The 25,800-nt window shown below is 41.5% G+C and overlaps 1 protein-coding gene across 1 annotated transcript in view; it reads right to left on the bottom strand.

The window, feature by feature from the left end:
• Positions 1-25,522, bottom strand: part of FOXO1 (forkhead box O1) — a 95,754-nt gene extending 70,232 nt beyond the window's left edge. The window contains exon 1 of the mRNA XM_075919115.1: positions 24,516-25,522. Coding sequence (XP_075775230.1) covers positions 24,516-25,118 — 603 coding nt within the window. The 5' untranslated portion in view covers positions 25,119-25,522. The remainder of the gene's footprint in view (positions 1-24,515) is intronic.
• Positions 25,523-25,800: the final 278 nt, after the last annotated feature.

Here is a 25,800-nt window from a genome sequence, read left to right as displayed (position 1 = left end):
GGCTGCCGGGTTGGTCCCGCAGCGCCGCTCCGGACCAACCCGGCAGCACCCCAGCTACTCTGCCCCAGGCATCCTGATTCAGCCGCTGCTGGTCAGTTTCAGCAGCGGCTGAATCAGGACGCCTGGGGCAGAGCAGCTGGGGTGCTGCTGGGTTGCTCCAGTAGCGCCAAGGAGCCGCGCTACTGGAGCAACCCAGCAGCACCCCAGCTGCTCTGCCCCAGGCGTCCCCAAGTCAGCCGCTGCTGAAACTGACCAGCGCTGACTACAGGAAGCCCGAGGCAGAGTTGCTCCGCCCCAGGCTTCCTGGAATCAGCCGCTGATCAGTTTCAGCAGCAGCTGACTTGGGGATGCCTGGGTTTTTAAGTTGAATCTGTATGTAAGTCAGAACTGGCGTCCAGATTCAGCCGCAGTTGAAACTGATCAGTTTCAGCAGCGGCTGACGCCAGTTCCGACTTACATACAGATTCAACTTAAGAACAAACCTACAGTCCCTATCTGATACGTAACCCGGGGACTGCCTGTATACCACTCTGGGATGTATCAATAGGAGTGTCATGTGAGAAACACAAGAAGGAGCAATCCTGCTTTATTTGGCCCCACCTTGGAAGCCTCATTGGAGTGCTGCATCCAAATCAGCACTTTGAAAAGTTGTGGACAAACTGGAGACACTCCAGAGTAGGGACATAATCCCATTTGTAATGTTAACTGATTAAACTATATGTTTAACTGGCCCTTCGCATCACACAGGAGGGGGGGCCACTGGAGCAGCACTCCTCCTTCAGCACGGTGGGTCCAGCCAGGCTGGAGCAGCCACCTACGTGCAGCGGTGCTGGCCTGGCCGGGAAGCTACAGGGAGCTGCTCCAGCTAAGCCAGGCAGGGCCTGCCACAGGCACAGGGGCAGCTGACACCATATTTATGGATGTTTCTGGATCAGGTGATTCAGCTTAGCACATGTATTTAGACAAAATCACAATGTCTCAAAGGATCTGAAAATATTTTTTGTTGCAGCCTATTATACTGCATCCTCACACCTTTATGGATACACAATAATAGAGTCATTAATATTAACATAATGTAATAAAGATAAGTTACATTTTCCTGGAAGCATATACTTCATACATGATAAGATTCATATCCAGCGTGGCTAGCAAACAGGTTAGCTGAGATCAAAGACGAATCTTTACCATTTTAGCATCAAACACACAGTTCAACCTATTAACTCTACTGGGACAAGAACATCACTACTTTGTATTTGTATGCAATAGGTCTGTAAAAACACAATGGAGACGAGGCACTTTCATGTCTCCAACCAATGCACAGGAGTAACAGGATAAGTCATCTTTAAACAAAAAGAGTCCTTGATTTTGGTAGTACAGAACAGTAAGCTTTTCAAATGAAGAACATGACTGAAAATCATAAAATATATAGCATACAAAAAATGCTATTAAAATATGCAAGTGGAAGCATAATAATTCAGTAGGAAAAACAACATTTATTCAACAAATAAAACAATAGAAAACGTAAACTGTGCACTTCTGTTTTTGTAGGATGCGGAACTCCTTATAGAAATAAGGACTGTAAATACATTTATTAACTCTAAAGGATGGGGAAATGTGTTACTGGAAGTCCAAAATTGTACATTCCTGTAACATTTAGTACTACCAGTTTAGGTATATTGATTTTTTGGTAGAGGTAAGAAGGGTAAAAAGTTAGTATGCCCTAAAGGCTCAAACAAAAACAAATTTAAAAGAACCCAAACTGTATTTATTTATTTAAATTTCATGAATTTTAGATTCATAACTCATGTTTGTCAATCTGTCTTCATCTCTAAGAAAGTTTTCATACAAGATAGTACAGTACCTTCAGATTTTCTAACAAATTTACGGGACTAGTGGTATTTCCAAAAGCATTTTGACGCTTTCAAACTTTAAAAATCTTGCCTGCAGTGACTATTAGGGAGACAAGTTCAATGCACAAGTGATATGTGAAAAACAATGAGGGTGGTGGAGAGAAAAGCAAAGCAACAGTTGACAAAAGTAATCTCCATTGGTGGATTAAAGAAAACTGAGGAACTCTTATCAACCCAGGAAATCAGTCCATTTTAATATAATGTCATCTTAAAGAATATACGTGTATTAAATATGAAAAAACAAAAATTTAGAATTAAGTACTACAGTTGGTACACTAGAAGGAATGAAATGTGATTGCTGACAGTAGTAGTGACCATTGATATTTTCAATGATTATTGCTATAAAAATATCAATTAAAAAGCATAATGGCATCTACCTGCATGTTGTTAATGATGATAAATGAAGTGTTAAGATTATTAAAAACAACATTTTAAGAAGTAAATAATTTGAAGAATGACGACATTTTGAGTGGCTTTCAAGAAAAGGGAGTATTTTCCCCTTCAGGGAATCAGAACAGCAGGTAAGACAAATTTGTAAACTGCAATGAGGCTTTACACACACACAAACATGTAACTGATGCCTTTAAACATTGACAATCAATATTTGGAGGGTGGTGAATGTAAAACATTTCATTGAATCAGATTTCTTTTAGCAGCTCAATACATCAGATGGGATAAGGCAGCTCTTTCATAACCACTGGGATGATTGGTATCTTTAAGATCACAACCCTGGGATGCATGCGATGAGATGAACCATCCTTCAATCAAGTGAGGGGAGAGAATAATTCCTCTGCCGCCCATTTCTGCAGGCATTCAAGATGCTGCATCCCACCTGGGATAATGCCCTCTGCCCCTTCCCATCTCTGGGGCTTCCCCTTGCAGCCTATGCCTTCCCCCCTTATTTGGCCCCTCCATGGTTTGATTCTGTGCATTCATTTTGGCCCCTGAAACTCCTATGAACAAGCAGGGAGCACTCTGTAATCCCCAAGAAGGATAGAGACAGAGCAGCAACTTCAGCAGATGTTACTAAGCATGCTAAGTACCAGCAAACTGCAGTAACACTACACAATACCCACTCACAGCATATCTACACCAATTAGGGTGTGATTTTTTTTCCACATTTCTAGCCATAAAAGCTACATCACCAACATTTTAAGATTAAAACAAACCTTCCATTCAGACTACAATAAACTTTGTATGCACAAACGAGGCAATCCATGACTATTAAATAAGTATTTAAGAACAGTGCACAATACCGCCAAAATATAAATCCAAATGTAAAATATATTCTCTGGCTTTCCTTTTGAATTTCTGCAGCTCCACTTGGCCAAGAGCAGCTTGTAAACTGACATTCTTAAAGCTGCAGAAAGGCATTATTTTCATTCCTTGAATAAAATGTCTTCAGTTATGTACTGTTTGATAAAAGCTCAAATTTATCATGACCTTCAAAACCACAAGATCTTTTGGGTCACAATGATCAAGACAGAGCGCCACAATTACTGCTTCTCTCATACACACCACCTACCTACTATCATTTGTTGACAAGAGATATGGTTTGTTTTCTATCCTCTTTTGCCTTTCAGCTAAAAAAAATTAATAGTTCTGATGCTCTCTATCTACTCCTGTTAAATCACAGCAACCTATTAAGTCTAAAGCTCCCTTTCAGAAGGCAAGGCAGCCTTGTAGTAAAGTCACAGAACTTGAATTCTATTCATAGCTCTACCACAAACTCTGATATGATGTTGGGAGACTGACTTAACCTGTGCCTCAGTTTCCCCATCTGTAATATGGAGGTGGGAATACTTCTAACTCAGAGAAGTGCTGAAGACAAACTCATTTTTGTAAAGAGGTCTTTTGAGACAGTAACATCATTCAAATTATATACATGCCAAAATACAGTAAGTGAAAAAGTAACGGATACAGAAAAACTATCCAAGTACAAAAAAAGTCTCATTCTGCTGAAACGTAATACACAAATTCTGTGGAACATTAGAATGACTTTATAAAAGTGGTACCTGACTCGTGATATATGTTCTTTTTGCTTATTTTTAGTCATAAATACTTACTGCTCAAAAAACAAAAACAAAACAAAAAAAACCCTAAAATTTCACTCCTCTTTATTCCTGTTAACAAGATATTACTACTTTGCTATGGGAAAGTGAGCTACATTCATTTTTGGCTTCTTGTTCCTGAAGGAGTATTTATTATTAATTATTATTATTATTATTACTTACCACCACCACCACCACCACCAGGGCTTGACGAACGGCGGTGAAAACCAATCTCCAGTCCCGTACTGCGCATGCGCAAGAGCCGCAATGCGCATGCATGCGCCAAAAATGAATGGGGCACGCGGCTGAAATCTACTCGCTACAGGCGAGTAGTTTGTATTGTTTGTCGAGCCCTGATTACTACTATTATTTCTAAAATGAGTAAAATTGTATGAGAAAGGTACAGAGTGTAATCAAGGAATTCCCATGTCACGCTGAAGCCACCTTTCAGACTGTCATAAATCAAAGAAGGATAACAAAAAGGGAAGGAAAACTGGCCAGTGTTCACAATGGACAGAAATCTATCTATATTTTAGAAATGTGCATCTGTCTATCCAACCATGAGTCTATTTGTTCAAGAACTCCTCCTAAACTGTAAGACCTTGGACCGCTAAATTTGGTATATAGCTTTCTCTTATCCTAACAAAGCAAGGACAGAGTTTGGTTGTGCCAGAAAAATGGGAAGTCCTGAGAATGGGACTGTTCTCCCTCACATGAAAAGGGAAGGGGCACTGAGAGGAGGGACACAATACTGAGATTGACCAATGGAGGCAGTTGCACCACCAAGAGAAGTGACCAGTAGGACTGGGGCTCACCATCTTGCCCACCACCAACTGATTAAGTAGCTCCCTTTCCCCAAGCTTTCTCCCCCAGCCTTTGGCCACAGCACTGCGGGGGGAGGAGGGAGAGAAGAGAAAACTCTGCAAGATGGGACCCCCCACCCTGAGCCCCTTTTCACCCCCAATCCTCACACTTCTCCATATCTTCATCACCCCATGAGCCCCTCCTCAATTTTCCACCCTCATTCGTGCACCACCCCATACTCTCAGCCTCCTGCTCTGCCACCTGACACATATCCCCAGGGCCATGACTTGACTCCTAACACCATCAGCCTCCTGAAAAATGACCTGAAAATGCTGGGTATGTTTTCTAGTTTAGAACAGGATTGGCAAGCACAGTATAGATACATACCAATTCATTTTTTAGCCAAACTTTTACTATTTTCTTTTCCATCCTTCAACTCTCCCCTACTTACATTATACTTCAAAGTCAACACGTGTATTTATATTTTAGTCTATATCCCATTTTACAATTCTTTATTGTTGGCGGACACAATATATGCAGACATTCTGCAACACTGCAGGTGGTAAGTCTTACATAATTCTTAAAAGTTTGCTGCTCTCTAATTATCATAACTAAATCTGTTTTTGCCCCAGATTGAATACAAAAGTGAAGCATGTATATTTATTTTACAATACTGAAATGCTTACTGTACAGATATTGGCATAACAAAAACTGTATAGGATTAGCTTACTTTTTAATTTGAAGTTGTTTTCTTAATATTTTCTACCTACAACCATACAAAGTGTCTTGTAAATCCTATGCACTGTACTCTTAACAGTTTCTTTTCCAAACCTATGTTCCATTATGTAACAAATTAAAGGTCTTTAAAACATTCCTCCTGACACACGCACACTTGTTCTTTTTTAAAAAGTTTTACTTTGTTTCTTATAATGGCAGAATGCAGTCTTAACTTAGCCAAACCTGATCAAAAAGCCCCCAACATCACATGCCTTATGTTCTGCTTGTCTACATATGGTACAACATGCCAATCACTGTTCAGCTCAACATATTTCAAAATTATTTCTCACTTCCTCTACTTCATCTGCCAAGAAAAAAAAAACTTGCTTTCATTTTTAAAAGCCACACCTCCAACTGTGTGAGAGTAGATTTTTGCCAGTGAAATATTTTCAGGTTATCAGAAGCCAGCACTCTTAGTTCTTTTGTTCTCTATTATTTAAAATATTCAGCCCTAAAGACTTCCTAACTAGCAGCAAATAGTTTACAATTAAGCAAATTCCTCACATCTGTTGTGAGAATCGGAAATTTTGCCACTGACAACTGTTATGACAATCTCTGGATTCAAACAAATGCCTGGTAGCATGCACATGTGACTAAATAACCATCTTGCAATTTGCTGGCTACTCTCTCTAGGTGTCGTGTACCCTTTGTGAGAGGAAGGGGGACTTCAGCTACTACCTCTATCCCCAGCCCAATTATCACAGCTCTCATTGGCTGTGAACCGGCCAATGACAGCTGTGATGATCAGGCTGGGGGCAGTGCATGAAGTCTCTTCCCACTCCCACACAGAGAAGAGAGGAGTACATGGAAGGAGCAGACAGCCTGGGACTGAGACAAGCAAAGAGCCAAGTGGTTCCTGGATTACTGGCCAAGAACCACCTAGGTAAGCATCTTCCCTCATGCACTCCCAACTCCCTGCCACAGATCCCCACCCATGCCTTCTGCACCCACCCGCCTCCAGATTACAACACCGTCCCTGAGCCTGCACCCCCCTCCTATGTCCTACCCCCAGGCCAGAATCCTGTCCTGCAGCCATATCCCCTCTGGAACCCTGCACACCAATCCCCTGCCCCAAGCTACAAATCCCTTCTTCACCCAAACTCCCCCTCAGACTCCATATCCATTTCTGCACCCCAAGCTCCTGTCTGCACCTAACCTCTGACACAGACCCGCACCCCCTCCACAGAAAAGTGCAGCCCATGACAATTTACCAAAGTCTTGAAGTGGTCCCCCCACCAAAAACTATTGCCCACCCCTGCTCCACAGATATGTGCTGGTGTTTAGTGTGAGGCAGTGAACAATATTTTTTAAATATGTCTTTGAGTGACATCAGTGCCTAGCTAAAATGTCTTGTTTGTTTTATTGACATTTTAAACTTTAAGTGACCTTTATTAGTACTTTCTCATATATATAAAAAAGGTGTTCGGTTAAGTCTATTTATAAGGAAACTAGAAGATTTATCCAGCATTGCTTGGGTCCATAACTCAATTTCTACTCTTAATTTAAAATAATTGCTCTGGAATGGGGCTGCAAATGAGGAGCTCAGTATGCCAACTGCCCTGGGAAAAGAAGATTAACCCAGGCCTCTCTCACTGCAGTAACTTGGAGTCAGATGAGAAACGCCTCTTCATGGCCACTGCAACTCCAGCAAGCATGTCCCCCAGCTAGGGCAGGTCCTGGTTCTTCTGCCCCAGGCGCTCCCCAGCCAGAGTGAAGAATGCAGCAAACTGTGCACTATCCCCTCATTCCCAGACAAAGAGGAACAGTCAGCAATACTGCCATATGAATCAGGGAGGGCGGAGCTGCAGCCTTCCCACCATCCATAAATGGCGCCTGGGAGGTAGAAGGTTTGGGGCTGGAGCAGTCCCACACGGGAGAGGGCATGTCCCCAGCCAGACCCTTTCACCTGCCTAATGATGCTGTCTCTTTTCTGAATGGTTGTATACTCCCTGTACACATGGAGGGGGGAGGAGGAGGACCTTCAACTCTCCCAGTCCCTCACACAACCAAGCTCTTATCTTGCTTTAAGTTATAAGAAGAGGAAGCTGCATACCAAATTTGGTCATCTTAGCTCTTAGCACTTAGGAGGAGTTCTTGAACAAATGGATGGACAGACAACGCATTTGCTCACAAACTCTCAGATATATAGTACATTAGAGCTTTCAGAAAATGAAAGTGGAGGAGGGGTTAAAATATTACATGGAAATTCACTTAGCACATATACTTTTAAAAGAATTACAAAGACTGAATGTATAAAGTTTCCTCTGAGACAACTGTTAGCATTCTCACAAAGAACTAGAACTAAAACATCTAGAGAGAAGGAATATCCCTTCACACGACTCCTCAAAGTCGTGAATCCATACTTTCCAAGACATTCAGCAACTTCAACCTGCAATTTTGATTTGAGAGACTGTCACACTTAGCTCTTCCAATCATCAGTAGCATCTACAGCACTACTACACTGGCTGTTCATTGAAATCTTTGGTGCCTGGATCTCGACTACCACAAACAGCATTAAAAAAGGTATGACGTAACATGTTTCAGGATATGATTTGTACTGTGAGAATGAACTAGCGATTGAAATTGAAAGTCATAATTAATCTGTATAAGCGGCATTCTGAAGAAAATCCATACGTGCTACGTTTTGAAATGTAGTTTGGTTCTTTTCATCTCAAACACCCAGCAAAATATGAAGACACCAGCTTTCATTTGCCCCTGTTGCTAGGGTATAATATTGACAGGAGCAAAGAATGGGGAAAACAGAAATAATGTACAGTGTTGCAGCAAAAAATAATAAATACTACAAGTTAGGCAAAGACTTGAAACAATACCAGCTAAGCTCCAGCCAATTTTAGATGGTTATAGCTAAGCCTTGGTTTCTAATAACTGAAGGCTGTTCCTTGCACATGCACTACACAGTCTTTTTACCACCTCCATTGCTAACTATAAACCCCAAAAAGATATGAAAAATGCATTTGACAAACTGTCCAGCTACATTCAACAGGTCATCTCTAAATTTCAAGAAAACATTAATAAATTTGATTTGCTCCTGTTTTACCAAGTAATACAAGATCTACCCCCCATACCCTTAGCTATTATTCCTATTAAACAAATCAACGTAAGTCATAAAGGGGGTGGAAGACATGTCCAAGCTCACTTTTAGTGACATGGATGCTAGTATTTACAAATCAGAAGTCTGTTAGGGATTTTTTTCCCTCTTAATTTCTCAGGATCGACCACTGAGGGATTTCCATAGGTTTAACTCAAAGCAGAAGACATAGCTTGAACATACTTAAAAGATTTCTATTCAGATATCCAGTAGCATTCTCCATTGTCTGACAATATAACATGGATCTTCTGAGATACACTTCTGAACAGCAATATCTCCATTGCTGGTATTTCAAAGCAAAACTTCAAAGTTAAAAAAAAGTGAAAAAGTTAACAGTCTCCATAATATAATTTTTATAAAAACTTTCCCCATCAAACCTACTTACCTGGCCAAAAGAAGGAAGCAGTAAAGCTGTGCTTTCCCAACCACATGGGAGAAGAGAATAAATGATGCTGCAGTATGTCTTTCAGAAAAAAAAATACAATACACTCTAGGAACAAATTAAGTTAACAAGTTGAGTGGAATGTTGAACATTCATATACTGATCTGATGGACTAGTGCACAGTGCATTAAACTATCACTCATTAAAAATATCTGTGAAATGCTTTTTTCTTTACTATAAAAATAAAACAGTAATTGCTACACCTCAGGACATTTTCTTCAGACAGATGACTAATTGTACTGTTAACAACCTAGACACTGTGCCTCAGACTAAAAATTCCTCCCAGAGGGCCAGCCCTCATGAACTCATTTTTGCTTTTGTTATTGTTAAAGTAACAACTGTCTTTTCTTGCATTCTTTATCATTGGAAGCTGTCTGATCAATAGCCAAAGCCAGTGATACTGCTATCCCAGTTGTTTTAAAGAATGTTACAGCTCTTTGCTAAGCATTTCTTGGTGGGGGAAAATATTATTTCTATGCATGTGTATACTACTATTATGCAATCAGGCTAATAGAATACTTATTGTGCAATCACTGGAGGCAATTCATATCTGTTAGAATATGAATACCCTTAATTTTGCCAGAGGACTGTTCAGTTCTTGTAGCACAAATAATTCCTTAACACTAGAAATTTGAGAACTAGTCTATTATAGTGTTGAATATGGATTTACATGCTCAAGGAAAAAGGAGTGGTGGGGTGTCTGGGGGAGGAGAGTGAATGTTTAGCTTTTTAATTTGAAACGGGGGCTTAAAAAGTGATCATTCTGGCATTCAAGCGATAAAGGAGGACACAATTTTTTCAGTCAGTATGTGTCTATATTTTAAATGTAGTATAACTCTGGCTTTGGCTACTCTATAACTTAAGTCACCATCAATTATATCGCTCAGGAGCATACATTAGCAACCCCCAAGCGACATAAGTTAGTACTATTCACACTCACGCTTAAGTTGGTCTATGTTGGCAGGAGCACTTGTCTCCCACTAGCATAGTAACTGCTGCTTACCGGGGCTAGAGTAACTAAGCCAACAGGACAGTCTGCTCCTGTTACCTGAGTGTAACTACACTAGAAAGCTTACAGCAATGCAGCTGTGCCACTAAGCTCTCTAGTAAAACTTCTGTCATAACATTTATATCTCTGTGATTTTGACTGGGATGATCTTTGCCATCCCAATGAATGGAAAGAAAGCAGTGGCCCTTAAGTAGGCGTCCAATTATATTTTGGTTCTCCCCCCCCCCGACATCGACTTCTCCCTTAAATCTGATTAGGTTATAACAGGGGTGTGGGCAATAATTTTTGACCAGGAGACACTTCAGACATTTGTGGAGAGGCAGGGCCTCAGGCAGAAGGGGCGGGGCCAAGACGCTTCCATGCTCCCCCACCCACAGACCCTGATTGATCTAGGGGTGGGGGAGTGCGCAAAGTCTTTGCCCCCCACAGAGAGAACCGCCAGCTGTTCTGAATAGCTGGCAGTTTCTTTTAGGTACCCGCGCCCCTGGCGGTAGGAGGAGACTTCACGTACTCCCCGCTGCTGCCCCTAGGTCAATCAGGGCCAGGGGAGGGGAAGCATGTGAAGTCTCTTGCTCCCTGTCCCCGCCCCTGCAAGGGAGCAACCTGCATAGAGTCAACCAGCAGCTGAGCAGCAGCTGGTGGTTGACTTTAAGTTTGTGCAGGGCAGAAGGAGACCTCATGCACTTCCCCCACCCACAAGCCCTGATTGGCCTGGGAGCAGCAGGGCCTCTGTGGGCTGGATCAACTCGCTTGGTGGGCCAGATCTGGCCCGCGGAGGCCCTTCTGCCACTCCTTGGTTACAAGCAAATTTGTGGTTTCCCCCTAAACTTTCCTGAAATTGGTGTAGCCAAAAAATCCATTTTGCCACAAGGCAATCTGGAATAACAAACAGGGATCAACAAAAAGCACAACATTTTAGGACAAGCCACCATAAGTATTCTACTTTAAATACTCTTAACTGGTGTATATTTATCACTAAATGATTGACATACTCCCTGTAATACATAACAGGAAGTCTTATTCCTTCCTGTTACCTACAATATATCAGCGACAGATACTCACGAACTGCTCGAGTAAGAAAAATCTGCAAGCTAGTCTAAGAACCAAAAGTAAGGTTTTTTTTTTTAAAACGACTCCCACCAGCTTGAAATCCTAACACAGAATGGCTATTAGCTCATAATTCAAACTCTTAATGAGAAGGAATTGATGAACTGGCATATTGCTACTGTGGTAGGTCTCCTTAGAGTGAAAATATTTAGGCTCCCCCTGACACAAGCATCTCCCAACAGTTTTTCCTTCTTCCCAAGGTATGAATTTGACAGTACTTCAAGGGGGTTGCTCCAAACTATATTCAGCAAATCAGAGCTAATAACGTTCAAGTCTAACAGTCAAACTCTGTAGATACTTCAAAGAAGATAAAATGTTCCGTCTTGCAGCTACTGATTTTCTAAAAAGAATTAATAGTTCCTCTTAACCCAAAATTCAGATACCTTGACAGGAAATTAAAAGCTCTAGTTTAAGAGATACTTAGAACTACAATGATTCCATAACACAATGATGCTAAAGCAACCCTTCTAAGAGTAGTGAAACTGGGTCCCAAACACTAAAGAAATTTTAATACATTAATTCACTGACTCCTCAAAAATATATTTAAAGGATTGATTTAACCTGGCAGATACAAATTACACTCACTGTAGCTAAACTAGGACTCCCCAGCCCTGATTCATTACTGCAGGAGCACCCCCAAAGCAACTGAATAACGCTGGTGGAAATTACAGATCAGTCAGGTCTCCTGACTATATGGGTGTGTCTAGACTACATGGCTCCATCGACGGAGCTATGTAAAGTAGTTTACCTGACATAGTCAATGAAGTGGGGACTTAAATAATTCCCGCTTCATTAAAATAAAAATGGCCGCCGCGCTGTGCCGACAATCAGCTGATCCGGCACAGCGTGGCGGTCTAGACACGGAGCGGTCGACAAGGGAAACCTTTGTCGTCCACTTCAGTAAACCTCGTTTCACGAGACATAACGGAGCGGTCGACAGAGGCTTCCCTTGTCGACCGCTCCGCATCTAGACTGCCACGTTGTGCCGGATCAGCTGATTGTCGGCACAGCACGGCAGCCATTTTTATTTTAATGAAGCGGGAATTATTTAAATCACCGCTTCATTGACTATGTCGGGTAAACAACTTTACATAGCTCCGTCAACGGAGCCATGTAGTCTAGACACACCCTATGTTTTCAGATAGTAGGTATGTCTTTCTCCCTTCAGCTGTTGCAAAAAGACCAATATTTGCCGTCTGGACTAGCAGAAGAGTGAAGTCTGAATCTAAACATACTCCAGCTGCAATGACACTGTACCAACTTGCAAATGAAACTTTGGGTGGCTTAAGCTCAACCACTACTTGCAATTATCTTATTCACTTCATGGGCATAGAAAGAACATCTTCTATAGCATGGTTGGTAACAATCCAATACATTTATGTTATTACTGATAGGTGTTCAGTTCCTGTAATTTAAGCGACCAAATTTAATACACTTCCCTTTCAGCAAACCTTAACATTTCTGCTGATCTTGCAGGATGTAAGCTCATTTGCACAATAAATGCAGTCTAACAAGTCACCACACATTGAGAACAAGTTGCTTCAGTCTTATCTAATTGCATAGTTTAAACAGTGATGGGTAAGTGAAACTCCACCCATGTGATAATTTCTGGAGTCAAGCATAAGAGAATTAAAGAATTTGCTAACTTTTGTTATAGTATGGAATCACAAATTAGCATTCCCCAAGGCCACTCAAGAACCCACCCCACCTCCAGTAGGTCTCTTATCCTGCCTTCCTAATGCAGGAGCTAGCTAGATCCCTGAGACAGCCTGTATTGGACAAGGGGAGCATCTGGGAAAGCCAGACCATGTGTCTGTGTCTAATATTGTTCAGCCTCTATCAATGATAAACCCAAAATCTTATCAGACCTATGCAGTTCTCTTACCTATTTGAAAAATTGATATAATCTGCATTTTAATTGCTCTTTCAAAAAACCAATACGTGCACCCCAGCACTCCTAAGACACTCACAAAACCCAGCAGGTACCACCACGGGAGATTTTACTTTACAATAGGGGTGGGGAACCTTTGAATCAGGGGCCACTGACCCACAAAAAATTCAGTCGGGGGCCACACACAAGTGAGAAATGGGTAGCGGGAGGGGGAGAGAGAACCAAATGAGAAGGAGAAAGACACTCCTCACATTTCCCTCGCACACCAGAGCTTAGGGGGACCCAACCTAATAGATTTTGTGTCTCCAGCCCCACAGGGCGGCAGTAGGGGGGAGCAGAGTGCCAGTGAAGCTCCCCAGTGATAGAGAGGGCCCTAAGCCTCGGGGGCCAGATCCAGGCAAGCCACGGGCCACATCCGCTTCCCGTACCTGAGGTTCTCCACCCCTACTTTACAAGATATAAAATAAGGACTGTCAAAAGTGGTCTAGTAGTGAGGCCATCTAAATAATAAAACCCTGCTGAATTCACTACAATGTTTAAAAAAAATCAAATTCTATGTGCTTCAAAAAATCTGTACTGATGCAGCCCATCTGATTGGAAGAGGGTTGGGAGGAATGAAAAGGCTTCTTAAGGATCGTGTCGCACTTCCCTGATCCAGCTTTTGCTCTGTAAAAGAGCCTGTGTGCTGGGTTAGAGCATCATAAGGTCTGATATAATTTAGACCAGCTGCATGGGGCAGAAAACACAGCTTGGAAATAACAGGGTGTATTTGTTTTCCAGGCATACTATCTTTGCTCATGCATACTTCTGTAGAAGACAAAAACGCGGCAAACAGAGAGAGTGCCTTACCTGCCGCACATTGCCTATGTCAGCAGAAAATCAGCCTTACATTATAGTAATCTTCCCCATATCAGTAAAGCAAATAGCTGCATTGTGAAGCAAAATAGCTGCATTACACCATTTGGCCCCCTTAAGTAAAAGTTCTAACTTTGTGCAAAGTTTTCATGGAGAATAAAATGGCTTCTTCACATATAAATATTTCTTTACTGTATATATGGTTCCCTCAATGCTTTCTACATGCATTATCCATTTAAAGTGCTACATAGTCCTGTATTTTGTTTCAGCTACACCAGACTAACACGGCTACATTTCTATCACTACATGCATTAAGACAGAGTTCAGTGTGAATCAAATTCTAATCAATTTCTCTCCCCTATCAAAATGTCCGTTTTTGCACAGCAATAACATAGCATTTCTGAGCGTTCAATACCTTTCAAAAGAGAAATGAAGAGGCAGTGAGAGTGGGATTTACACATCCCTTTCATATTTCAGGACTGGAAAGGTCTAATACAGGAGGACTTCTGAACACTATATTGTCTTCACATATTTCAGTGTCTAATCAAGTGTTCTATGCATTGCAGTATGCTGATATAATTTAGTTTTTACACTCTACAGGAAAAGGACCATCTTCAGTTTGTAAGGCAGATTTTGGGGTGCTCAAATTATAGTTCTAGATAAGTACTCTTATAAGAATGTACTGCATTGGTACAATATATACATTCAGTATATGCATGTGAAATTTGTAACTTTTGCTAAAATAATTAAAGCAGTATAAGACAACAGCAATAAGAACTGAAAATGTTACTCCATGCTGTTGAAAACCATACAGCTGAATGAGTTTACTGGCTCTCTCAAAAATTCATTTATAGGCCAAGAACAAATATTTCAGAAAAGTTTTCAGAGAAATTTCAGTCCTAAGTGAGACCAGACCTAGGCTTAGAATAAAGGAAACCTGCTCAATTCAAAGCAGCAGCAGCGTAGGCATGAGACAATTACCACCTAGCTTTGATACATGTTGTGACCGATAAATCTGTAAGCTGCAAGTTTAAGGAGTACTGAAACAGAGTCGGGTCTTCTCATTACCTCTGCTGACTCTCATTTTTCTTCCCATATTATCCAGCGATAAGCCTTAACTGTTTTCCTTTGAGCATCAAATCCACTCCCCTCAGTGATGCATACAGTTCCAGTACATTTTCAGAAAACACTCTTTAAAACTGAGCCTTTTGATATACCCACAGTCAACTACCTCAAAATCTTTAGCAATAAACAGTGTTTCAAACAGAGCAAGTAAGCCAGCCCCCTAAGCATCTTTCAACAGACTTTAAATAACTTCATGACATGAAGATAGTTTCTTCAATATTCATTTACAGATCTAAAACATACACCAAGACAAATGAAATAAAAAATCTGAAGCATTCTCCAGTGAAATCATAGCATTTGATTACATTCACTTAAGATCTAATGGAAAGTTACTCCAGGGTTAGCACATGATAGCTGCATATTAAAAGTCTAAAAGACAGTTACACAGATGAAGACATTTGAATAATACTCAGCAAATAGATTAACTGCAGTAAGTAAAGTGCAGGAAACTATATTTAAACACATTCCCAATCAGTTAAAGTCTATAAACGAGATCACAAATATAGTTCTCCCATGTATACATGATTGTTCCTTTTTGCATTTTAGATTTTAAAAATTCAGGCTACTGTGGTAAAGGGTAGAATTCCTGCAATATCTCAACAAATTCAACTGCCCTGAATTTTAATTAATACGTGCAAAATCTACATAACATCAATATTCTAGTGTAAACTAGCAAATGCTAAGAAAGTAATTAACTCCTGCATGTATGACTTAACCTGAAGTTTCCTCCTAACTTCAAACAGATGCCTATCATCAGCTCAGAGCTTCTTTTATATATCATTTTTAAAACCAAAAAATGGAAAAAATAAACGTCTTTAAATAAGTTAGCACGTACGAATCCTGCCAGCTATACTCACAATTACAAAATCATTGCTGTTAACACTCCCTGTTTTCAAAACAGAAGAATGGCTGAAGACTGAAGCTCTCCATGGTCATAACTAGTGTCCTGTGTGTTTTGCAATTCCAAATTTCTCAAAGCATTCATTTTAAAAAGGGTCCATAAAATAACAAAGCAGCGTGGTCTTGAATCTACAGACAGCCTGAAACAATAGCTCATAGAGGTGTGAACTGCCCAATCTATCTTAGTAGTGTTGACTCAAATCTAGAAAACACTGCCAATTATTTTACTGTACATTATTTTATCAGAAATATCCAGCTAAAAGCTTTATCCCACAGCCTCAGATTGCCTCTCTTACATTCTCCTGGGTGCCAAAAGCCTTAACTACCAAAATCTCCATCTCCCCATACAACATCTGCAGTGCAGTTAAAACAAAACTCTGGAGCATATTAAAAAAAAAAACAACTCAAAAAAGAACAAACTGAATGTATTATAAAAACAACCACCAAAACAGCTAACATACAGACTGATTTATTTTATTTTATCACCAGCGGGTAACAGAACAACCTGTTTTATCATGGAGAAACTGATCTTAGATTTAAAAAACAAATAGTCTGGTAGCACTTTAAAGACTAACAAAACATGTAGATGGGATCATGAGCTTTCGTGGGCACAGCCCACTTTTTCAGATGAGCAGCATGATCCCATCTACATGTTTTGTTAGTCTTTAAAGTGCTACCAGATTATTTGTTGTTTTTTAAGTTTATCCTGTACAGACTAACTCGGCTATCCCCTGAAGCTTTTGATCTTAGACTGTATGCAATTGTGTTGCATTCCACGGTATTCTGCACATTTTAAGTTTTCATTCAAGATTTAATCAGTAACAACAACCCAATTTGGACATACATACTATGTTCCAGTCATGGCTCGTTAGCTTTGTGATTAAGCATATAGCATATATATTTATGTCATAACAGGTATAATTTACAATATATAGGAATTGCAGCATTGTCTGAATTTTTAATTTTTACATTTCTTGATTTCCTGCTATTTTAATTCTGCAACCTATAAGAGCCTAATACAGTCTTTTTAAAAAGCCACATGGAAGTGAGGATTTTTTAAAAAGCTACTACTTCTATAACTGGCACGACTGAAAGATGGAAAAGATCTTTCATGTGCTACTCCTGGGTAAACTCTGTGTCACTGCATATGAACCAAATTCATGGCCCTCACAGATTTCTTTGCTTCCCTGAAGAAAATAATTACTTCTAATGGGTAAATAAAGGAAAACTACAGAATTGGTCACAAGTTGCTCCCCAGCAGTGCAGGCAGATAAGTGTGGGCTCTCAGAGCTGCTAGTGGAGAAGTAAAATCACTGCCATGCTGTCACCTCAGGCAGAGCAGAATGTAGCAGCCTGCCTGCTTACTGAATTGTTCCCATTGTTCTTAGTAAATTCCCTCAGGAGTATAAAACAGGTGTAAATTTTTAAGGCTACTTTACATTGCCAGAGAGTAGTGTAAAGAAGCCTTACTGTAAAGGATAATATGGCCTTATAAATCCTTATGGTATTTCAGTAATTAGAACAGGTCTAAATTTTTGGCCTGAACAAAATTCTTATCAAAATGTGGTCCATGAGCTGTTTTGTTACTGATCTTTCTGGAGATGGCCAGTGGTCAATATAAATTGTGAGTTTGAATCACCAGCCCTCATTTCCTCTTCAGTTGCTATGATGTAACATTGAGCATATGGCTACGTATATTTGTAGCCTAAAAGTCAATTACTGTTAGAAGCGGTTTGGGGATATCCTCCAATACTCCCCATCTCCTTTCTACATCCATTGTACTGTAGTTTAAATAAAATTTACCAAAATAATTAAAATATATTGCATTTATTTTAAGAAATAAAGTATTTTAAAATTATGCATATTATGCACGGAATTTTAATTTTTGGCACAGAATTCCCCTAGGTGTAATGTCATTTGACAGCATTTTCTCTCCATTAATTTCACTATTACCCCCAACATAGTCATGCGTATTAAAAATACTGTTTTCTTCAGTTGTCTGTAACAGAATAGGAAAATGAGTTTATAAAGCCATAAAGATGGCAAGAAGACCCAGGGCAAGTCAAGTCAATTAATTCTTTTTTTAAAATCAAATTGACTAACTTTCAAATTGTCAGAATCATTTTAATGTTCTATTAAACTAATCTATGTGTCTGATTTTACATATATAAATAAATATATATGCACATCCCTTTAAAACAAGTATACTATTTACCACATGAGTTTGCTACAAGTACGAATTCCCAAAATTTGTTTTATTTTCCCAATTACAAGATCTCAGCACATAAAGAATGCAGGCACTCTTCTGTACAGCGACTCTCATTTGCCTATTAAAAGTAGTGTCTGAAACTTACCACTGAGAACTATTTAGTGGCCTGTATGAAACCAAGTTGCAATGGACAGACATTTATGACTGCGAAAAATTTATTTTGACATGAGACCAAATAGGTTTATTTACGATGTTTTAAGTAGGCAGAGTCCCTTTCGCTGAACATTAGATACATGGAGCAATGTATGAAGTTATCAGTCCACGAATCAGTTAGGAAAGTACTAATTTCTAGATACCTACACTTCGGCTGTGTCTAGACTGCATCCCTTTTCCGTAAAAGGGATGCAAATTAGACACATCGCAATTGCAAATGAAGCGGGGACTTAAATCCCCCCCGCTTAATTTGCATAAACATGGCTGCCACTTTTTTCCGGCTCGGAGCTTTGCCAGAAAAAAGCGCCAGTCTAGACGCGGATCTTTCGGAAAATAAAGCCTTTTCCAAAAGATCCCTTATTCCTCTTAAAATAAGGAATCTTTTGGAAAAGGCTTTATTTTCCGAAAGATCCACGTCTAGACTGGCGCTTTTTTCCGGCAAAGCTCCGAGCCGGAAAAAAGCGGCAGCCATTTTTATACAAATGACGCGGGGGGGATTTAAATCCCCGCTTCATTTGCAATTGCGATGTGTCTAATTTGCATCCCTTTTACGGAAAAGGGATGCAGTCTAGACACAGCCTTCTTGTATTGTGATGGTTTGAACATGTAGCAATTCTGCAATTTTAGTGCCAAACAATTAGTATCCTATAATTATCTTCCATATAAAAAACACTACATGTGAAATAACAAAAATAAATTCCATGCTGAATTACTTAAAATAGCCAAAATAAGGTTTTTCAAATGTTGTCAAGCGCTCTGTACTCTATATACAAAAGGCTACTTAAGATTGTGTTATGTGGCTTCTGAATTAAATGCCACAGCTGAGAATCCCCTTTGTAAAGATCCTTAGTTAATTATGAGTTAGTCATGACCACTACAACAACTCTTATAGGCAAATACTTCCAAATCAGCATCTGCTTTGGGCTTATTCTATTAGACTAATTTCCATTCATACTTCTGCAACGTTCTATCATGCAGTCTTGTTTATATAGCCAGGACAACAGGTAAATCTAGGTGATCAAGCCTTCATTAAGCCAGAATTAAAGAAGGTGTAACCAGTGATGTAATCTTAATAGTCCTGCCATATTAGGTCAAACCAATGGTCCATCTAGCCCAGTATTCTGTCTTCCAAAAGTGGCCAATTCCAGATGCCCCAGAGGAAATTAACAGACTAGGCAATCATCAAGAGACAGAGGCTAGGGACACCATTCCTGCCCATCCAAGCTAATGGCCACAGATGAACCTAAAGACTTAAATGATATACCCAATTTAAGTGAATGCCAGCCATCACAAGTTAGTATTATTTTCTGTCTCATTGGGCATTCTATCTAAAGAATTACTTTGAGGATATCTGAATATTGGCAAGGTCAACTTCTGGTTTTTATCCCAATTTTAAAGGCTGGAAAAAGAAGTAAAGCAGTAAGTGCTGAAGGGAGAGATGATAATATATATATTCTTTATCTCACAACTTTGTTTTGCTTCAGAAAAGTTGTGCATCATGCAATGTGTACAAACACCAGGTGTTTGAGTTTATACAGGATATGTAACCAAAAAAATTGGACTTATAAAAGGAATTTTCTTCTCATAGTTATTTCCCTCAGAGGTTAAGTCCACTGCCACCACAACAGATTACAGTTCTTGCCCACATTCTACCCTTATCCTCATAATTTGGGTAAGAGATTGTTTTGACTGGAATAGTACCATAAATCTTTGTACTTCTACACAGCGCACACAGTAACTTTCTTGTTATCACGACAAAAGATCTTGGTCTTTGTACAATTCTTTCTAAGCAAATACGGTTATCAACAGTCCTTCTTAGCACAAAAGGATTTGGTAAAGAATGTTTAGGCTCTCCCTTTGTTGAATGATTCATTCAAAAGAACTGATGAGCATAGGAGTATTGGGCTTTTTGAGAGGGACTGACAGAGTTTGCATTTCAGCCCAGAAATTCTCAGGAACTTGAGAGCAGATTATGCACACACATAACTGAGATCAATTTACCTACTTTAGTAAACCTTACTGCACTTTGCAATCAATTTCTGTGTAATTTAAATTTATATTGCTTTTGGCTTTCACCATCATTTTATTCACAATATGGAGATTAAGTTTTACAATCAAGAAATACATTAGACTGGACCGAGACTGTTATCTTCAGACTCTGATAGATGCAACTTAACTTTGTCAACTTTATTTTTCACTAAAAAGAATATTCAACTGAAATTACAACATCGTAGTTATAGAATCACAGACACGTAAAACTGAGGAGACATATTCAGTCATCTAAATAATCAATTGCCAATTATCATTAACTAAGCTTGAAAGCACTGGAAATTAGATATTGTTTAAACATTTCATTTTGATTTTCTACTCAAAACAAACATTTAGTTTGACAGCTCACTAAATTATATCGGTAAAAGCATCTAAACTCTAATTATGCCAATATGGGAAGTTTGTCCCCAAAACATTTACCCAAAAAAAGACATGCAATCTAAGTGAGAAAGCAGCAAGTATATTACACTGTGTATTGCAGGACATAAATAAATGTACACAAGACCCATTACAAATTCTGTCAGCAAAAGTTTATCCTATAATCTGTATTCAATCTTCCAAGTAACACTCCTTTTCAGCTCCCATAACTGACTGAAAGTCAGAATGTTTTAATCATTATACCTAAAGAAGTCCACTGAATACAATGCATTACTAAAATAACAGATCCTGAGCCAAACAGACCCTTATTCAAGCTGAGCTATTGATTCATCATGTTAAATGAGGCAAGTGACTTTAACTCTTCGTGGCTCAGTCAACTCAGCTATGAAACTGGTTAAAAGCAGAATTTCCTAGAACATATTACAGTGGAGTAGTAGCAAGACAATATTTACTACATCAGGGGTTTCATTTTAATGGGACTTGGATAACAAAACCCCACACTTCAGGGTTAGTTTTTTTGTTGTTGGATTTTTTTAAGCCTCCACCTACAACCTGAGCAAGAAATTAGGAATGACTGGGCATATAAGTGGTTAACAACTTCCCTTTTACCCTATCAAAAGTATGCAGAGGTAGGGGGAAAAAAGGAATCACATTGACTTATGCCCAAGGAGACAGTACAACAAACATTAAAAAGCCATTCCTAAACAGCTGACTTGTTAAACAAATTTGAAGTCTGTAAATTAGAGTACTAGGACAGATGGGGGGGGGGACCCATCTTCCACATCCTACAAAAGTAACAGTTTTTTCAGTCTACCAACAAATGCTTGGAGTAGCAAAGTCTTGAATTTGAGAGCTGAAACTCTGTTCTGTTTGTTAAAACAATGCAATCTTTTCACAATACAATGCAATTAATTACTTTTTTAGAGTTTATAGTGACTTTTTTAAAGAGTTTATAGTTATATGAAGCATGCTTTTGTTCTGAAAATGCATTTGACAATCTCATTCTGCACCAACAGACTGCACAACCACCTGAAAGATTTTCAAGTTCTTGTCTACGTCGTCGTTTATAGCTTTGTCAGATCTAATATTAACCATTTCACTTCAGTTAAACTCATTCAAAGTTCTTCACACACATCATCCTTTAGGTTTCTTAGCTCCTACTGGTAAATTTAGCTAGATTTTTGTTTTTGTAATTTTACACTATAAACACTCTGAGGGATGCTGTCCTTCTGTAAAAACAAAACATGTACCTTTCATAATGCCATATCCCATGGTAAAGAGGAAAAATATTAAAAAGATATAGTCTGGATGGACAGCTGACCCAATATTTTAAAAGCCTTAATATTACCTAAACTAGAAATCCAAGTACAATGTATTTGGACAAACTGATAAATCTACCAAAATTGCAAAGTTTAACTAATATCAACAGAAAGTTTACTATGAACCATCCAGCAGAAAACACTAAAAATTGTAAAATACTATTCCGCTTCATGTGGAATTTTTCTCCTTTTAGAGAGGAAAAAACCCAATAGTCCTCTTCTAAAATAATCTAGAAGGTAGGGACAAATCCCTATATACCTCTGTCATGAAAATAACTATATAAAACATGCTTTTATACAGCATCAAATCAAAGATGTATTTACCTCAAAGAAGTTAATTAAGTACTGTCCCCAAGCAAAGACTATGAAAAAAGTGGTGCATTAATAATCTGTGTATTCAGACAAGTGGCACTTTGCAATCTCATTCTAACAGCTAGTCTTGGAAAAAATGTAACTGATTAAAAGTCAGCCATTAGTTCTAGTGATGGTTAGGCAATCTGCTATATTAGAGTTGCTGGTAATGTGTGAAGTGACAGAAAGATCATGCCATTTGCTAAACGGAACATATCCACCACTGAACAGCCTTAGAAGTCTCACAGAGCAGAACTCTGTGGTTTATTATTATCTTCACTCCTGTCCTAAGGCTGGAATCAGGACTCCTTGCAGAGATAGTGTGAACTTGCTATCCAATTCCTCTGTACAAGACAGAATAGCAAATCCTATGATGGAAACTGGTCACCTACCAATCTGCTACTTCTAGACATACAAACTTCATTCTGAGGGAAACAGAGTCCCATTAATTAAAAACAAAGTTTAACAAAGACATTACATTGAATACACAGCTCACTTGGTAAACATGCACTGTTACTATAACCCTTGACCTACCTATGCCCTTTCCCCATTTTACTTTATGACTCCCCCCCTTTTGTTCGGTCAGTCTGACTTGAGATTGTAAATTCCTTGGGGCAAGGACTTGCCTGTTTTCTTCAGTAAAGCCACGTATTACATGCCTGACTACATAATGAACAATGGGATGAAAAGATGATTTTATATCTTAAACCTGAAATAGCACTAGGACTCTCCTGCTCAGTGACCCTGGGGGGGGGGGGAACAAATTCCATCCATAAGTTTAACTTGTAATTAATGTTTGTACTGGAAAGGACTCCAAACTCCCTTACTTACATACAGGAGAAGGTCTCACACAGTGCTGCCATATGTTTTAGGATTTGACCTGTTGTGCATGAAACTGGAGACACCGGCCCTTTAAATGCATTGCACGCATTGGCAGGCTTGAACTTTAGCTCCACGCCGGGTACAGAGCAGGCAAAATGAGCTAGTGTCTGCTGCCCTACCGCCCCCAGGACGTGGCACCCTGCCGCTGCGTTTCTCTAGTTCTCGGCTAGCCCTTGAATCTGTCACTTTAAATTCGTCCCAAGTCTGCAAAGGGAAATGACACAGCGAGTCTCCACAGGGCCCGTTCCCAGCCGGTTGGCTGCTAAGTTACAAACCCGGCACACGCAACTTCGGCTGCTCTTTAAGGCACCCGGGAAAATGGCAGGAACCCCCTCGCTCCCGGGGTCACCGCACACACATGCAACCCCCTCCCCCGCCCCCTCCTTAGTGGCTTTCCAACTCACTGGGGGAGAGAAAGGGGACCCTTTTTTTTAAGTATTCGGCCGCCCTGCAAACCGAGCCTGCCTGCCTAAGCTTCGGCACCCCAGTGTCAGTGAACAGCCAGCGAGGACAGGGGGCAGCCTGCCAATCGCTACGCTGCCCCCTACCTTCGTGCTCTTCACTTACTCGGGTGCAGAGTTTGCAACTGCCCTGCTTCCCCGATCACTAGGAGGCTGCAATGCTCTGCAATCCCCACGCACCCGGCACTGAGGAGTGTACCGGCCGGGCTAGGCTGCAGAGGGGCTGGGTGTGCGCTGCCTCTCCCTGGAAGCAAAATGCAGGACAATGTAGCACTTTAAAGACTAACAAGATGGTTTATTAGATGATGAGCTTTCGTGGGCCAGACCCACTTCCTCAGATCAAATAGTGGAAGAAAGTAGTCACAACCATATATACCAAAGGATACAATTAAAAAAATGAACACATATGAAAAGGACAATGAAGTGGGTCTGGCCCACGAAAGCTCATCATCTAATAAACCATCTTGTTAGTCTTTAAAGTGCCTCATTGTCCTGCATTTTGCTTCAACTATCCCAGACTAACACGGCTACATTTCTATCACTATTCTCCCTGGAAGGTGCTTCCTAACCTCCCCTGAAAGACGGGATTTGGGGAAAGCCAAGCCCCCCCGTTCCTGCCACTACACCGGCCAGCTCTCCCCAGGCACTCCCAGTCCCTACCCATCTGCCTCACCTTCCAGCCGGCCGAGCTGTTGCTGTCACCCTTATCCTTGAAGTAGGGGACGCTCTTGACCATCCACTCGTAGATCTGGGACAGAGTGAGCCGCTTCTCCGGGGCGCTCTCGATGGCCTTGGTGATCAGGTCGGCGTAGGACAGGTTGCCCCAGGCGTTGCGGCGGGCCGAGCTGCTCTTGCGGGGTTGCCCGGGGATGGGACCCGAGGAGAGGGCGGACACCGGCGGGTGCTGCTGCTGCTGGAGTGGCGGGCCGGGCTGCTGCTGATGGAGGCAGCCGGCCTCCTGGCACTGGAAGTCCCCGCAGAGGCAGCCGCCACCGGCAGCGGCCCCTTCTGCAGCACCCGCGGCGGCCGGGGGCAGTGGCGGCGGCTCGAAGTCCTCGCTCTCCTCCAGCAGGCTCAGGCTGCCGATGAAATCGGCGCTGACCGACGAGACAGCGGCGGCCCCATCGGGCTGCCCCCCGCAGGACGGCGCCGGGCTGGAGGTGGCCGAGCTAGGCGGGTTGAACTCCGGTCTGGGCAGGGGCCAGGTGCAGGAGCGGGGCCGGGGCAGCGGCTCGAAATCGGGGTCGATGTCCACGAGCTGGGGCGCTTCAGCCATGGTGGTGGTGAGGAGGGGACGAGCTCCGGAAAAGGGGGAGCCGGGAGCCGGCTGGGAGGCTGCAGGCAGAGAGCCCGGAGGAAGGAGCGGAGCGGGGCGAGCGGAGTTGAGGGGGCGGGAGCCCCGGGGCAGGAGGGGAGCCCGGAGAGGGGGAGGGAGAAGGACACTTAGCTCCGCCACTTCATATCCAAGCTCCCGGGGAGGGAGGGCGCTGGGCAGCCGCCAGCTCGGCCGTGGGGTCCGCAGGGCTCAGCGCGGCCGCCGGCTGCAGCCCGGCTGCTCCCCCTGGTCGCGCAGCTGCCTGTTGAGTGTGCAGGACGCGGCCGTGGCAGCAGCGACTCAGGCGGCCCGGCGCTGACTTACTGGAACTCCCGCCCGCCCCGCAGCCGCGGCGCGGCCCGCCTCCTCCCCCGTCCTTCGCCGTGTGATTGACGGGCCCGCCCGAGCCAATGGGCGCCCCACGCCGCTTAGGAAACGATTTGCCTGTCGTATTATTCAGAGGCCAATTTTCCATGAGGGCTGTGTGTGTGGCTGCTGGTAAGTCACTGAAGGGAGAGTGAGCCTGGCTCGGCCGTGTGGTGCTTGCAGCCGGAGCAGGGTTTGTTTACTACACAAAGAGCAGAGAAGCAGCTTTGGAGTTTGCTCCAGGGGTTTGCAGCAGCGGGACTCGCCTGGCTGCCAT

The sequence above is a fragment of the Pelodiscus sinensis genome, chromosome 1 (genome assembly GCF_049634645.1).
Source record: "Pelodiscus sinensis isolate JC-2024 chromosome 1, ASM4963464v1, whole genome shotgun sequence".
NCBI lineage: Eukaryota > Metazoa > Chordata > Testudines > Trionychidae > Pelodiscus > Pelodiscus sinensis.
The sequence above is the reverse complement of the archived record's forward strand: the minus strand, read 5'-3'. Positions and strand labels throughout refer to the sequence as shown.